Source organism: Eublepharis macularius, chromosome 1, assembly GCF_028583425.1.
Source record: "Eublepharis macularius isolate TG4126 chromosome 1, MPM_Emac_v1.0, whole genome shotgun sequence".
Taxonomy (NCBI): domain Eukaryota; kingdom Metazoa; phylum Chordata; class Lepidosauria; order Squamata; family Eublepharidae; genus Eublepharis; species Eublepharis macularius.
The window spans coordinates 58,805,931-58,822,971 of record NC_072790.1 but is presented as its reverse complement, the minus strand read 5'-3'; the positions used below and the strand labels follow the sequence as shown (position 1 = coordinate 58,822,971).

Below are 17,041 nucleotides of genomic sequence, written 5' to 3'. Positions count from 1 at the left end.
AGGTGTTCTAGGGGCGGTTCAGTGCATAACTGGTCAAGAAAAAAAGAATATTTTGTCCCAGGCGTTAAAAATTAAATTATCAGCTTATTTTTCTTATAAAGCATATGCCATCCGGTCAAAACAACTGTAATTTCAGCTCTTCCAAAAGCAGTTTTTACACCCCTGGAGCCTTTTCCCCATCCCTGTTCTGGTCCACGCTCCCTGAAAACTGCTAACCACCATGATGCCAGGCAATGTTTGTTGTGTAACACTTGTGATGGTCTGGTGGCTTCCGGAGGCTGAGGCACTTTCTAATAAAACACTGATTGCAGAACGGAAGCTTTCAAGCCCTCTATTGAACACGATTTTAAAAATAAAAAGCCTTTGGGATAAGGATGCCAAATCACTTAGCATCCAACAGGCCACAAAGAGACAGAGCAAAGAGCGAAAAACCCACAAAAATAAAATTAAGCTTTCCGTGTGGTTTAGGCTTGGGGGCGGGGGGGGGGGGGAGAGAGACCAGAGAAGATGTCTTTGCAAAGGAGAATATGCTCAGGGCAGCTTGCGGTCCCACAGCACTGGCTAAGCAGTGAAGTGGATTAATCGGGACCGAGGGAGAGAATGAGGGGAAAGCATGATTCGATCTGACACAGTTCTAAATCTCCCTTGGCAAACACAGTCCGGCTGGATCTCCCTCTCCCCCCCTCCCCCCTTTCTGCATTCTACACAATTGCAAAATTAACTGTTGCATTGTGATGGCTTAGACAGACTAAACAGCCCGGATCCAGAGGCAGAGTGCCTGCTTGCCTCTCACCCACCCTCTCCCGACACAGTTAAACGAGACCCTGAAAAACGAATGAGGATAAGGAGCCTGATGAAAATTAAAAGTTCCTTCCTGCGTCTTGCAGTCTGCCAGTTTCCTGGCGTATCTTGCCGCTCGCCTTCTTCTAAGGGGGTATTAATGGCCCCCGGAGCTGCCCCCTAAACCCGAGCTGCAAAAATAAAAATATCGTAAAGCGGGAGGGGGATTCGCAGTCCACGTAATGCAAACCGAAGGACCCGCTGGGAGTTACGCATCCCAGAAAGAGAGACACACGGAGGGCTGCGTCGGTTTTTGCCTAAGGGGAGCGCTCAGAGCCACTTACCGTCACCTTCGCCGGCTTCGCCCGCTTGTCAGGCAGGCGCCCCGGCCGGCCGTCGTCCCATTGCAGCAAGCCAACCGGGCGCCTGCACCGGCCTCCCTCCTCTGCGCGCCCAAGGCCGCCTTCGAGCCGACGCGCCAGCGGATGCTCCCCGCCGAAGCCGTGCAACGCAGCGAAGCCCCGGCGAGCGCAGGCGGCGCCCCCTCCCTCTCTTGGCGCGGAGCGGGGGAGCGGCAGCGCCAGCGCCTGGCTGGGCGGTCAGGGAAGGCAGCGCGTCCGTGCGACAGCTCCGGGCGGGCGCGTGTGCCAAAGAGCGCGCTCCAGCGCCGGCCCGACACCGCGCCCGCGAACGCCTGGGGTTTGTCGCCCGGCTGCTGGAGGCCTGCGCTTGGCACGAAGCCCTTGCTCACTGTCCGCTCTGCGGCCTTTGTTCTGGGGCGGCGCGGGGCAACTGGGGGTCCGCCCAACGGGACTGTCTTTTCCTAGGTGGCTAAACTCCTCTCTTGCCTAAGCAACCGGCCTCCCCGGCCCGTGTTTTCTTCGGCCAACATCGTAAACCTGTTGCTGCCCACGCGGCACGAGGCTTGCGTGTCAGGCGGGGGCAAACTCGCCTTGCCCAAACGCAGCCGCAACGCCTCGGCTTCTCAGCAGCGGCTGGCAGGCTTCCAGGGCGGCGGTGGGGAGTGATAAGCCTCTGCGGCGCGCTGGCTGCGGAACGCCACGCCAGTGTAGCCTGAGCTTAGCAGCTGGCCGTGATGCCGCCGCTGGACGGGACGCCGGTGGCATCCTCTGCGTCCCGGTCCAAGGGGCGCACCGTTCACTTCTGCTGGGAGCGAAGCCCGGGGAAACTGCGGCGGCCTCCGCCCCTTTTACGGAAAGGCAGGGGAAAGAGACAGAAAGGAGCCGCAGGCCAACGGGAAGCGATTGTCGTTCTTGCTCGAGTGCAGCCGCACATGGCGTGGAAGAACAATAGGTGTGTGGGAGGGAATGCCTTCTCCGCGCAATGCTTGCGAATTGCCGTGCAAGGGTGCTTTGGCCGTGGCGGCTGGCAGCTATAGAGAAAGGGGTTTAGTGATATTCCAGGCATGGCATCCACGTTTCATAGTAAAGAGAAAGAAAGAAAAGAAAGAAAAAGAAAGAAAGAAAAAGAAAGAAAGAAAAACCTGAACTGCGAGAAATTGTCAGGCTCAACTGGTAGGATTCATTGCACATAGGCACACATCCGAAGGACGTATTATATATTTACAACCTGGAGGCCTATGAGAAATTACGGTTTAAGGGGAGGGGACAACTGGGAAATCCCACCCCATCCCAAATCTCTTCAACTCTCAGGCTTGAGCAAGCTGATTTCCCCATCTCCTTTAACTGATAGTTGTTCTCAACATTCCATGGCCTCTAAAGAATATTTAGGCCTCATCAGTCCTGGTTTTTTAGGCTCCCTCCTCCCTTTTGATTAATTTACCAAACTATTTTTCTGCATATGTGGGCAACTAATCTGAGTACAGGAAGACTATTATTGGGTTTTGTGACTGTTACTATCCACACAAGCCTGGTTACTATTAGATACAGTAATAAATTACTTACAGAACAATCATTCAAAAATCACTCCTGATTATACTACATAAAATAAAATTATTGACTGCTAAAATACCACAGATTTTCAGATAATTCAGCAAATCATATTTTGAAATTTCCGTCCTTCCTTATATACGCACCATTCTGCCTGAGAACATACAAAGCAAACTAAGGGCCAGTTAGGTGTCCATTGATTAGTACTGACCAGGGCTTTTTTTCTAGGAAAAGAGGAGGTGGAACTCAGCAGTGGAGCTCAGGACCGCACAATGATGTCACTTTGGGTCAGCTGGAACAAGGGGGGAGTTTTTTAAAGTTTAAATTGCCCTTGGCGAAAATGGTCACATGGCTGGTGGCCCCACCCCCTGATCTCCATACAGGGGGGAGTTTAGATTGCCCTCTGCGCTGCTTGGTGCAGAGGGCAATCTAAACTCCCCTCTGTGTGGAGATCAGGGGGCGGAGCCACCGGTCATGTGACCATTTTCACGAGGTGCTGGAACTCCGTTCCACTGCGTTCCAGCTGAAAAAAAGCCCTGGTAATGACAAGTGCAAAATGGCAATTGACAGCCTTGGGAAGAACATGCAGTGCGGTCAGTGGGGAGAAGGACTAGAACAAGTGAGCTAATAAAGTCACAGAAAGATGGAAAATGAGAATGTGAAGTCATCGATCCATGTATACAAACCTAATGTTAGAATCATCTCTAGTTCTGATGAATGGTCCTTCCAGTATCATTTTAAGGATTAGACAATTCCATCTTCTTGCTTGGCATTCTGTAGAACACAAGCTATAAAGTAAAACATTAGCCAGCAATTCTTGTTTTATGCATGACTTCTGGACTAGATGGTACACTAAAAGGAATCCACCCTTCTTATGCAAACGTTGGCTATGCACAAGTATTTTCCTTCCACTTTAAAGTTACCCTGTGCCCTAGAAGTAGATGGTGAGAAGCACCCATTGGATTATAGGCCAATCATTTTTCCACATTGAGATTGTGTTGCATAATCAAATTTATATTGGCCGGTGGTATGAATGCCAGGTGGAGCAATCCTGCCACCTAAGACAATGTTTTCAAATTTCTGGGAACGAACTTCATCATTTGGAGGGATGGGGGACCAGTAAGCCTCTGTCATGTGTTCCAAGTTAATACCAACATCAAACATTTATGAACCTTTGGAGGCCAGAAGCCTGGTATTTTTTCCCAGCTGTGTTACCCATAACGTGATTTCAAATCAAGAGATGAAAAATGAGATACAAAATTACCATGTGGGGGGCAGAAAATTTTTATTTTAGCTTATTGGGGGGGGGGGATAGGTGAAGTAGTTCCAGAAATGCTGCACATTTTTTTCACAGTCAGTTCCATTTATCTTGCAAAAGCCTTCAAAGTTTGTTTCGGTGGTCTCTTGAATTTCTTCACTGCCCATACATTGCTACCAGACTTGCTTCAGTAATGATGCATTCATGCATTGTCACCAGTTTTTTCTGGGGATTAACTTTCCATTACAATTTACGAAATTAGTATTTCCTTTTCTTAAAGAGCAGTTAAATTATCTGACAGTATCTCATGGAATTTCTATATTTTTGTTCAGATGTGCATCAAGCCAAAAGCTAGAGGTTAAATCTTTTTTGTCTGATATGCAAGCTTTGTACCTAGGTAGGGTGTTTCTGTTACAGGGTATCTGAAGAAAGCTTTGATTCTCAAAAGCTTACACCTTAGAAATCTTGTTGGTCTCTAAGATGTCACTGGACTCAAATCCTGCTATTCTGCTACAGGTTAGCTCCCTTCTGCATCCTAATGCTGTCCTAGGAGGATTCACATACTTTTAATAAATATTTCTGCCACGTTATAGTCTCTGCTTTTTGTATGCCACCTTATGACTTATGCCACGACAGCTCTGTTGGTCTAAATCATCTCACCCTACTGCAGCACATCAACCATGTGTTGAAGCCCTCCAGATAATAGATCTATCCATTTTGCAGCCTTTGGCTCAAAGATTTCTGATGGGGCTTGTAATCCAATAAATTCCAGCAACTCTTCAATATTTGCAGAATTCATCAGAGATGCTTTCTGAACTAGGATGCATTCTTTGTCAATGGTCCAGAGAATATTTTGCTTTTTAAGCATTGATTTTCTACTTTAATATATTTATACCCTGCCTTTCTCCCTAATAGAGACCCAAAATGGTTTATATTTTTCTCCTTAGTTTTATACTCATAAAACCGTGAAATAGGGTTAGGCTGAAAGCGTGTAACTGGCCCAAGGTCACCCAGCAAGCTTCTATCGCAGAGTTGGGACTTGAACCCGGCTTCCCAAGGTTCTAGCCTGACTCTCTTAAGCATCGTACTACACTGGCTTTATCAGGAGACCACTTCACACACACACAACTAGAGAGTGTCTTCATGTTTTCCAAACTACTATAATGTGTATGGTTACTAGTGAGCTTTTAAATTATCAGTATATTAAAATTTTTAAAACTTTAGGAATGCTTGATTGCATGCCATAATCGCTTCTTAATTTTATCTCTTTAAGAAAAGTCCTTTCTGAGACATTTCCAAGCAGAGCACAAATGTATGTATGTGCTTGGTAAACTTTTTACTATAAAATGAGGACACCATGGGTACAGTTTTGAAGGCTTGTTTATTCATAAGGGTTTTTAAAAACATTTTTCAGAGTTTATTTTAGACATAAATACAAACTTTTATGGCTCAGGTTATAACATTCGTACTATTAAAGGTTAGAAAATATTTAATTAACTTTAGTGGTTATATGCTAGGTCCTCTTCCTCCTGTTTTACAATTACTTCTGCTTTCTCCAAGTTGAATCAGAAGCAAAATCTGGTCCACCTAGCAACACATTCAGCTATTATCTGTTTGTTGACTCTAGAAATACCTCACCATTGGCTCGTGTCCAACACTGAAACAATGTGGTACCATTTTGCAATATATTACAAAGCAAATATTATATTTTATACATAGTTACTGGTTAGTACTTCATGTACAATTTGTAAGATACTTTAAAGCTATTCTTTGCCATAATATCTAGCAGCATATATACTTTATTAGCAATACTCAGCGGCAGGGACCCAAGGAATTGTGCAAGGGCTTGAGTTAGCCCAGTGGGATCTTTTACTTGGACAGCTGTCCCCAAAGCCTGTCTCAGATTATTTGGGAAACCTCCATCAGATTCAACAACAAAATTTCCCTTGAGGAAAAGGACAACTGCTGTACACAAAAGACAAGTTCACGCCTTTTCAATAGCTTCACAGTTCTTGGAAACAAGTTACATCATTTTTTTTGACACTCACATGCTAAAGGTTGTTATTAACGAGGGGGGGAAGTCAACCTCAATCCCACTGAAGCCGACATTCCTAAGGAATGGGCGCACACAATAAGCAAACAGTTAAGTACCTAAACTCCACTGAAATTAACTGGTTTTTAGGGATAATTGCTGGATTGTGCCTTAAGGCATCTACTTGATTCACACCAGAGGCTGTGTAGCATTCAAGTCAAAGCGTGTGTAGTCAAGAGCATGTGTAAGCATATGTAAAGAGTGGGCTGAAGTTGTATATATTTGGGAATTGATCTGGTAAGCTAGGGCTGAAACTACTATGGTCATTTCATAAAAATTTACCGGCTCTCTTTTTGACCTGTGTCCATTGGTTTCGTGACGTAGAATTCAGGGCTCACTGATGTTATTTGCTATGAGGTAAGTAGGAGGTGGGGATCACTTCTGCCTCTGAATATCTGCTCAGTAATGTTTTGCTTGAACTGCTGACACTTGTATCTCATCCTGGATCAGATCTGACAGAACTGACTTTGGAGCACACAAGCTTTACCCAGATGTGACTGTGTCAGTTACAAATGTTGCATTGTTAGGCAGCATGTAGGCAGACAAATAATTCTCACACCCTCTCCATCCAGGACTGAACTTCCTACCATTCTCATTTGGAGGTGTCCATCATTTGCTGATGCTGAAGCCCAGACTTGGTGTGACATCACAGGATCTATGAACTGATTTCCTGTTTTAAGTGGAAATAGCAGTTCTTGGTGTGCATGAATCAGAGTACAGCCACGATGTGGGAAATGGTGGCTTTAACTCTTTCTATATGCACTATTTGCCTAATCTCAGCTCCTGGAGTTGCTATTTGCATGATAGAGTGGAGAACAGTGGGTTACTGTGGCTGTAGATCTAGTATCAACTGATACACTTATGGACAAACTGGTGAAGTTGGGAGATCTATTAAGGGACACCCACATTTTTAAAGTGGAAATCGCAGCCTAAAGTGGTGCGAGGCCCAGTAAAAGGGTCTTGAATTCTTTCCGCTGTATAATTTACCCAACTCCACCCTTCTTGTTTCAGAGTTACCATTTGCCCTGCAGGCCAAAATATAAGAACCTATATAAGTATCTGTAAGTACTTTAACAGGAACAACTGAGCAATATTTGACACCAAGTATGCCCTTTCAGGGTACTTCAAAGAGGGATGCATCTGTTTCATGTGCTTTGTCTAATCAGGTACCCTTTATTGTTTTCACAGACTAGAAATAGCAAAACTGCATATAAATACTGACTTTCTAATGATTTGTTGCTTTATTACCTGGAGAACAAGTAAAATTTGTAATGCCAAATGTGTGACCTTCATGCAAAGAACTCCTTTAGCACTATCAAAAAGGCATAAGATTGCCTGTAAACGTTTTATCTTTCCAGGATCAATACCCCACTGTCTTGACTCCTGCACCAAGGACAAAAGGGTGCAGTTAGACAAGATCCAATTACTTATAGCCAGTGGGATAATCGTTGTTGCAGCAGGTTATTACTAATTCATCCAAGTTCAATAATTTTCAAAAACCCAAGAATAACCCATTGTTTGGTTTATGGAGGGATGGTCACAAAGCAATACCCAATCCTTGCCACACAATTGATTTCTGGCAAGTTCCAGGCATTCTTCGGCTCCAAGAAGTCTCACCCCTCATGCAACGGCTGCTGCCACCACCTTGCCGCTGTTTGGAGAAGATGGAATGTCTCCTAGCTTCAAACAGGAGCATGCAGGTTATGCACCTATTGACTGACTTCGTCAAATTAGAGCAGTGGTGAACTTTGTAGACCAGCCTGTATCTGGATCCCAGGTATGTATGGCATTGATTCGAGCTGAACGTGAGTGGAGAAGAGCTCCTGTGCAAGAGGGCTGCATCTTGCTCTAATTAAACAAATTCTCCTTCCTTGCAAATACTGCCCAATGGCAGGCTTCTTTCCCCTACATATTATATAGTGCATTTTACCTAGAGTGATGGTTAAAGTGAACATCAGTTGACCCTAGATGAAAGCTTGAATTAATAACGTGCCCCTTTGGCAGGCATTTGATATATTTGTACAGTGCTGAACTCAATATTACCTTATGAGGTCATCATGGTCTCTTCATGTTACAGTTCTTTTGTTACAATTCTTTCTAAAGTTTCATGTTATATTTGTTTTCTGCAATCCTGCCCCCTCAATTAAAACATAAACACTTTACACATCAAAGGCGAACACTCCATTGCCAGCAACAGAATGTACAGTGAAAGCACTGAACCAAAAACCATTACACAAACCTACTGCTTAACTAAATCCGCATTCAGTGTAGGAGGATAAACTGATAAGAAAACTCTAAAATAAAATGTGTAAAACCTGTATTTCATGTCCAATTTTTACATTTATTTTCTGCAATGTTTTAAATACTGGACATTAAAATTAGTATTAATTGTTTGCTTCAAAGGAGTATAAATCTAAAACAAATACCTTACCAAGTTGCATTTTTGCCTGTGTCTTGAGGATGCACATTACAAATTATCTATGTACTCTGAAATTGAGGCTATATTGGAATGGCTATTGGTCAAAAACTTTGGATAAAACATGTGCATGATATTGCTGAGTAAAAAGAGGTTACTTAAGAAAGCAAAGCCCATCAAAGGAATACTATTTGCTTCTTGTCTCTCATTTAGGGCTCTAGACCATAAAATTGAATATAAATAATGGCAACATTGTAAAAAAATAGCTTAAAAAGAAATGAAATAGTAATAAAGTTATATTTCTGTTATGCAACTAGCATTAAGCGTTTTCAACAGAGTTCTTAAACGGAGGTCTTGGGATATCTTTAGAGGCTGTATCTGAACAATCAGTCTCATTGACATCTACATAACTAATCATGAGTTGACCTTTGCAAAGGTGGGCTGTTAGCTTAGAACTCATTTTGAGATGACAGTACTACCACAATTCTCTTTTGAAGAGGGATCATCATGATGAATTTAGACTTTTGGAACTAAAGCAGATGTCTTTTACAGAGTCACAGTGTACCATGATTTTAGATATTTAATAGTGGAATCTGCCAAATCATCACAGAGGAAACTAATTCGTCCGGTCGCTGTGGCTTAGACTTTTTGTTCACTCTTCTGTGCCCTTGGCCTCCAGAGATGACCAATACAGAGATTGCTTTCCCTTCTTTGGATCTACGTTTTTTACTTTGATTAAGAGAGACATCTTTCAAAAGCTCATAGATAGTGCTCTCCTCGGGCCTATGTTCAGTGGTGGTAGATCCATGAGATAATGTTAGCGACCCTGAAGATGAAGACATGTCACTTGTTTGAGCAATAGATCCTACAGAATCCCCTAGCCATACAGGATTGTCATCTGCGTTGCTTAAGGAGGAACCAGGTTGCTCACTGTGGAGAACATTCTTTTGGTCATCATATTTCGATGCTGAATGAGGTCGACTTGGACTATGCCTTGATTTGCTTTTGCTTCGCTTGTTTGTCACGGATGCCATTATGAGGAACTTAACTGGGCCATTATGTGCATGGTAAGAGACCATTCCCCTTCCTGCAGCCAAAAAGAAAAGAAATTTAATTAAAACGGATTCTCATTCCTCCTCGTCATTATTTTGCTAGCTATTTAATCCTCAGGACAAGATATGAATGAACTATGTCAAGTTACAGCGCCTTTACATTAAGGTCATGTGGCTTGATGAACATCACCCTTGCTGTTGCACCAGATTTTCTTGGCTTGGAAGAAGAATTGATGAATTCCTATTCTCTGAGACTCAGGCAATATGTTACACACGTCACAGGGATGTAGCTGCAACAACGTTCCTATGATATCCTTCTCCCAGCCATAATGTTTAGACGTAGTCACCAAATCATCTGATGTCATCATACTGAGTTTCCCTGCCGCTGCCACCTGCAAGCAATAATGTGGTATGGAAAGGGAACACACACTACAGGAGGACTGGAGAGTCACTGTGTTTGGTGGTTCACGTGTAAACTTGTGTAAACTCTTCCTTTACACAACAGGGGTTCAGATCCTGCCACCATTCCCTGCCCTCTATGAGTAAAGCATATGAACAGAATTAAAAATGTTAGAAGAGTTTGAAAAAGGAGCCCTCTATGTACCAAAGTGACCTTCTGACCTTAGAACAAATCAGAAAAAAAGAGGACACTCAGAGCTGAAGTTGACATACAGTTCATGCTTTGTTCTCTCTGTTTTCACAACAGCGTGAGCAAAGAGATCAGCTGGCTTGTTTTAGTTGGCGGATCTGCTATCTCAACATTGCATATTTTCTCCAGAACCCACAGCCAAAGATCTTATTTTCAATCAATCTTACTCCACCCTTTATCTCTTTACATACTAGTGTTGGTCTCACTGAAGCGAAGTTCTTTCTTAGGTTCCAAACAAAAGCTGTAAAAATTCACAGCATATATCCCTATTAAATTACTCTCTTTTCCCCTATTGACCGAAGGAGTTGTCCTGAACAGCAGTTGACTAGCTGTTAAATATTTTAACAGGAAAACTGTGTGACAGCAATGCAAGATGCAATCCAGCAATTAATCAATGCATAAAGATTCAGAATTTTGTGTAAGTTCCCAAGCCATAAAGGTATGGTAAAGGTAGTCCCCTGTGCAAGCACCAAGTCATTACTGACCCATAGGGGGACGTCGCATCAAGACATTTTCTTGGCAGACTTTTTGTTATGGGGTGGTTTGCCATTGCCTTCCCCAGTCATCTACACAGGGTACTCATTTTACTGACCTCAGAAGGATGGAAGGCTGAGTCAACCTTGAGCCTGCTACCTGAACCCGGCTTCTGCCAGGATCGAACTCAAGTCGTGAGCAGAGCTTGGGCTGCAGTACTGCAGCTTACCACTCTGCGCCACAGGGCAAGATATACAACCAGCTCATGTGTAAATTATCGATGCCCTCCCCCAAAGTTGCACATATTGATTTGATTGATAGACTCACCTGGCTAGATCTATGCAAAGAGGAAAAGGTACAGGGTGACACAAATGAAGACACTAGAGCCCAAGCTTCAGGCATTAATTCTTTAACTATTTATTTTATTTTATTGTGTGCTAAGTGATATATACTCAAAATTAATACCCTCAACTTATCCCTTTATACAAAATGCAAATATATAATCCAGGTAAGCATTTTTAAAGTGATTATACAGGAAGTCATTAAGTGCATTTAAATCTCGGTTAAAACTAATGCTACATAAAAACACATGGCTTCAGCTTGATAGAGCTCTAACAAGTGTCATAAAGAGACCTATAGCTTACAATGGTTCACTAAGGTAAAAGGTGTAGGAAGCTGAAACCACAGTAACAAAACCACTTTTATAACCCCCTCTCCCTATCTATTTGCATTATGGTGAAAGTTGCATATTTGAATAAATAACAGTAAATTCCGTACAGGCCACAGAAGATTCTATCAGACATCCTACTTACCAGTTACTTTTGGGATTCCCTGCAAACGAGGGACTGGGAGTGCCACTATAATCCCTAGATTTGTTCCAACCAATAAGAGGCCATGGCATGCCAAGAGGCTGGTTACCGAAACACGATGTTGTCCTGCAAGATTTAAAGTGCTCTGTATTACTCTATGATCTTTGCCATTACAAAATTAATCTTACTTCATACAGACTAACATATATTAAAAACTCTGCTTTTTTAAAAGTGATTTTTGTAAAAGCTAAATAGCAAGTCATAATGTTGGTCATTCCAAAAGTCCTGTCAGTTAAGCACTGACATTCTCCAAAATCTTATAAAATGCTATGACTGTACCCTGGCTTTTATGAGATCTTTTGAAAGGACAACTAAGTTTATTGTTATAGTACTGTGCGACGTAAATCAATCAAGCACTTACAGATGTATCTTACAGAATATACTTACAAGATATACAATATGCTTGTGGCTTGGAAAGGATCTCTCTAAAGTACCCCTGACCACTTGTTGAATTAGTAAGGAATTGGCTGCTGTTCTATTTTAACAATAAGTATAGCATTGTATGGAAGCACTACTGTTTCCCAATAGATAAATGAGAAGGAAAAGATGCAGTTAATCTGGTAGGAAAATAGTTTATCTACATACAGCCATTCTAACAGGTGGCCCACTGGATCAAACCAGGGGACTGTCTAGTCCAGCATTCTGTTTCATACAGTGGCCCATAAAGAGGGCATAAAGGCAAAAACCATCCCTGATGTGCCCTCCTGGCACTGGTATAAGGATATAACACCGTACTTTGAATTAAGGGTATGGACAAAGGAAAAGTGGAAAATAAATACAAAAGAATGGGCAAGGCATCACTAATGAACATAATACTGGCTCCTCATTTCAAGCGTCAGAAAGTGATTAGCAAGTTTAAAGGTTGCATCCAGCTTTTTCAAAAAAACATCTTTAATACACTAGAGTGAATCTGCATTATATATAATGATATAATAGAATTTCTGGAACTACAGATTTATCAGTGCAATTCTAAACAGAGTCATTACTAGAGGTGGGCACGATCCAAAAAAAACAACGATCCAGCTGATCGTGGATCGGCGCCGGCGACGATCCCGAATTAACGATCCACACCGATCATCGCCCGTGTCCAATCCGTGGATCGTGGAGGCCAAAGCAGGGCACGCTGCTATTCCCAGCGATGTGGGCAGGTGGGTGGTGGCGGCGGCCACCAGGCCCGGTGGGCACGGGGAGATGGCGACGAGCCGCCTCCCCTCAGGGGGCGGGGGGTGGTCTGGCCGCTCGTCTGTGTTAGGCCGTCAGAGCTGCCTATCAGGGTTTGCAGGGATGAGATTGGAGTGCCCATGGCTACAGAACACCCCCTTCCCCCTCCCTCCCTTGGGTGGCTTCTCCCAGCTGGTGACTGCTTTGCTGCTCCGTGGTTGGAAGGAAGCCCTGCTGATCAAGGAAAGCTGGGCTTCCATTCGCGTTTCCAGGGTGACAGAAGGAGGGCAAACACAGCTCAGGCATTCCCCTGGCTCCGTTGCCAGGGCAATAGATTGCTGGTGCCTGAGTGTCTGGCTTCCCCGTCCGAGCACGATTGCTCCGATCCAGCCCCGATCTGGGCCCCTCCCGACCGCTGCATCGTTGGCTGTGGATGAGCACGATCTGCCAATTTGCGATCGCGCGATCGCCATTATCGTGGGTTTTTTCTGATCGTAATGTGGATCGTGCCCATCTCTAGTCATTACCCTCCAAATCCACTGAAGGCAACCGTCTTAGGAAAGTGAAAAATCGTTAAGTCTCTCTTTTGTTTATGGCATTCCTTACACCTAAAAATAATTCCATTCTACTCTTAAAGGAAATTATGTGTCTTCAAAGGATGGGTACCAAATTTAAAAAACCCATTAATGAACAAGTTATGGTGTCTGTTCACATGCTAGAACGCCTCCAGTGCTCCATCAGAACTGATCAGAGCGGCAGCCTTGAAATGAAACTGAAAAGTCTACCCTTGCAGTCAAAAGGTGCCTGACACTAAGATGATCACAGCTGGATAGAAGAGGAGAGTGGAAGGCATCTGTCAGAGAGAAGTCATTAGACTGCCCAAATAACGCCAGAAAAACCAGCTGAGGGTTGTTTGTAAAAGTCAAAGTACACAACCAGGCATTAATAACATAGTCTCTCAGGAAACAAGAGAATTGCAATGTGGAAGGCTGGTATAAAAATAGCCTGAAAATTCTGGAAGAGGAAACCTTTCTTCCTAGCTACGGAAATCTATTTTCACTGACTTGCATATATATTTATGTAATTTTTAAGGAACTGCAGTTGCTTTTAATAAGTATTATTATTATTATATAAAATGAAATATAGTAAAATGATATTTTTTAAATAAGTAATAAACTGTAAGTCCCTGCAGTGTTCCATCGACGCAGTCGCTGTCTCACGTGAATTGGGCAAAGTGTGGATTTTTTGTGTGGCTGCAGCTGCCATTCATGTGAACCGGAAGATGAGAAAAATCAGGATTCTCATTGATGTGAATCAAACCTGCACCTTCATGGAAAATCCACACATTGCCCAGTTCACATAAGACAGTGACAGCGTGGATCCTGATCCTGATACATGCTAGTTCACATGAATGGAGAGGAGAAGCAAAAGTGTGTATACTTTTAAAATAATTCCTGGCATTGGTTTAAAAGTATGCACAGTTCAAAGTGAACATTGCTAAAAGCAATTCATAGTCTGGTTCTAAATTTTAAGGCTTAAGTTATTATTGACAAACAACATGATCTTCACACTACTAGGAAGAACTTGGCAGCCCCCCTCATTTCAGGTTTTTTTTTTAAAGTTGGAAGATCCACCCAAATTGCCTATAAAATGTGTACTTTGGTCCTCATTTCTATGGATATAGCCAAAAAGAACTGCACATATCTGTTCCATCCCAGCCATGTTCTACCACCATATGAAGCATGTGGAACAACTGTGCTGGGTGCAGCAATCTGCTGTGAGAAAACACATTTGTAATATGGTGTGAGAGCCTGCTGCATATGAGAAAAATCTGGAGCATGCTACATAAGTGGGGAGTACGGTTGCCAATTCTGGGCTGGCAAATTCCTCCAAATTTGGGGGTGCAGCCTGTGGAAGGCTGGGTGTAATGCTAGAGTCCACCTTCCATAGCAGCAATTTCCTCCTCCAAGGGACCTGATTGCTATAGTCTGCCAATCACGTGTAATGCTGGGAGATCTCCAGGCCCCACCTGGAGACTGGCAATCTTAGTGAGGACATCTGGCACTCAGCCTCCAGACATACAAGGCCTTTCCTATACAGAAGGAAGCAAGACTCGGACAAGCTTTTGGCCTTTATGGGGCAGGGCACCAGTAGAGAGAACCCCAGTAATAGTTTTTTAACTAGCAGAAACGCTGCTCTGCAGTAGCAGCAGAAAGCAGACTGCCAGCTGTTTCCTCTTCCACTGCCCATTCAGTCACTGCAGTCAGTTTTAGTGGTGGGGAAACGCCACCATCCTAGCTGTGAAAATCATCTGCTTGGAAGTACCAAGGAAAGCTGAGCGTGGGGGAGTCAAACAGCTCATTTTCACAGTAGGCCTGGTAGCTTCCTCCTTACTTGCAATGAGCTGTTTGGTTATAAAATTAAATGCTACAACATAATCCCTACTGGCAACCGCTTTAAGCTACATAATTGAAGGCCCAGCTGATATCAGGATATAAGTTATGGTCAACTTGCGTAAAATGATTTGGCCACACTGCTGTTTTGCTTGAGCCACTGCCAAACAAGCTGGCTGGCTGTGGTTATATCAGTTTTTTCACCACTGATACTCCTGTTTGTTTGGGAGCTGAGAGATTCCTGTTTCACTCTTTTTTTGCAATTCTGAAAGTACAGCGTCAGAGTAAAGATTGTGCTTCTCCAGCTGTCAAATAACTGAAAGTGAAATATGCAAATTTGTGCATGCGCATGCACACACACCCACACCAGTTATGCAAACATATTTTTGGTTATCTATTTTATGTCAACAACATTGGAAAATATCTGTATAGCTAATCCTGGTTTAATTTTACCTTCACTGGAACATCTGCAGTATGTTGATGGCATTAACATCTGGAAAAGGGCAAAGGACTAAAGGCCTGTCATGACACACCATGATTACAACCATCTCTAACTTGCGATTTGCTTCAACAAGACCACATTTTTTCCACATGTAAAAATCACGAGTGATTATCTAGTAATCGAACATCTTGAACACAGAAGGCAAGTTAGGAACCAACATTTGGAAGTGAGGTCAAACGGAAATCCCCTGCTCTTAAAATGATGGAACGGTTGGGAAACAAGGAAACATCTGTGCTGAGCTTCTAAAAAACACCATTCAAATAACACAATAAATGCACACAATTATTTCTTTGCAGTTTTCTAGATGTGTAACTATTGTACGGTACATATTTTTATTGTACATTTTATTTACATTCCTGAATGATTACTTCTCAGTTCAACATATAATTATTAACATTTCATAAGGAGCCTTTTAGAGATAATACAGGATCCATGCTGATAAGATTCTGAAAGAGCCAGAGCCCTACAACAGCTTCTTCATCTTAATTAGTCTCCATTAAATCCCCTAATTTCAGCAGCAAATGAAAGTCATCTTTCACTAAGTAACTACCCCAATGTGAAGCTATACTGGGCATATACAAGGACACAATTGTATTCTTCAGGCTTTTAGACACATTGGACCCTTTTGATTTTGAATTTATATTACACAATACAAGTGTTCAGACTGCTCCGTGTACACTAAATCCTCTTGGCACTCCTTACAATAACTGTGTACCATCAAGCCAATATTATCATCTCCATACTACAAATATGGGGCTGAAGATAAGAGAACAATACCTTGTCTAATGTTACCCACTGAATATGTGGTCAAGATTAAATTTGAACTTCCGGGCTCCTAACTCTCACTTACTGGCTACAGCTTTCACACCGCACACTCTAATCTAGGATTTATCTCTCAGGCTGCACATTAAAGCTTTTCCCCCACACCTAATCCTAGAGACAAACTGAACAGTATTATTATTCTGAGAGTTCCAAAAGGTATCCAAGAAGACAACTAAATGATACTTCTGCATTGCCAGATCTTGCACAAAATTATGTTTTCCCTTTCTGATTTTACTTGCGAAAAAAAAAGTTACAATTAAAAAACCTCTCACCGTAACCAAACTATTTTTATTGTGCTTATAAAGCCACAAGTTTTCACATATCGTAAAATTGCGCAAATCCATTTTATTCTTTAGATATTCCATAATGAAGGCCACTTGAGATTTAGAAAAGGTGAAGGCCTGTTACAAAAAGGAAGCTTGTTGTACTCATTCTTTCCTCAGTGAGGAAATGCAGTGTTTCCTGGAACCTGATGGGAGGCAGGAAAATGTATTTGTTACATTACAAGATAATGAATGGAAACTGCCCTTTGTTACATACGTAAGCTGACATCAGTTGTAAAAGGAACAAATTAAGAATTCCTTCAGAGTCAGCAGAATTGTTGTGTATAAATGGAGGTTTTATGAAATTGGAGGAGGGGGGGACCTAGGGAAAAAACTGTTG

General features: G+C 42.7%; 1 protein-coding gene across 1 annotated transcript in view; it reads right to left on the bottom strand.

Moving 5' to 3' along the window:
• Positions 1 to 5,310: 5,310 nt before the first annotated feature.
• ARHGEF10 (Rho guanine nucleotide exchange factor 10) overlaps positions 5,311 to 17,041 on the bottom strand; it is a 140,664-nt gene continuing 128,933 nt past the window's right edge. The window contains exons 29-30 of the mRNA XM_054976987.1: positions 11,444 to 11,566; positions 5,311 to 9,543 (exon numbers count right to left, since the gene is read on the bottom strand). Coding sequence (XP_054832962.1) covers positions 9,029 to 9,543; positions 11,444 to 11,566 — 638 coding nt within the window. The 3' untranslated portion in view covers positions 5,311 to 9,028. The remainder of the gene's footprint in view (positions 9,544 to 11,443; positions 11,567 to 17,041) is intronic.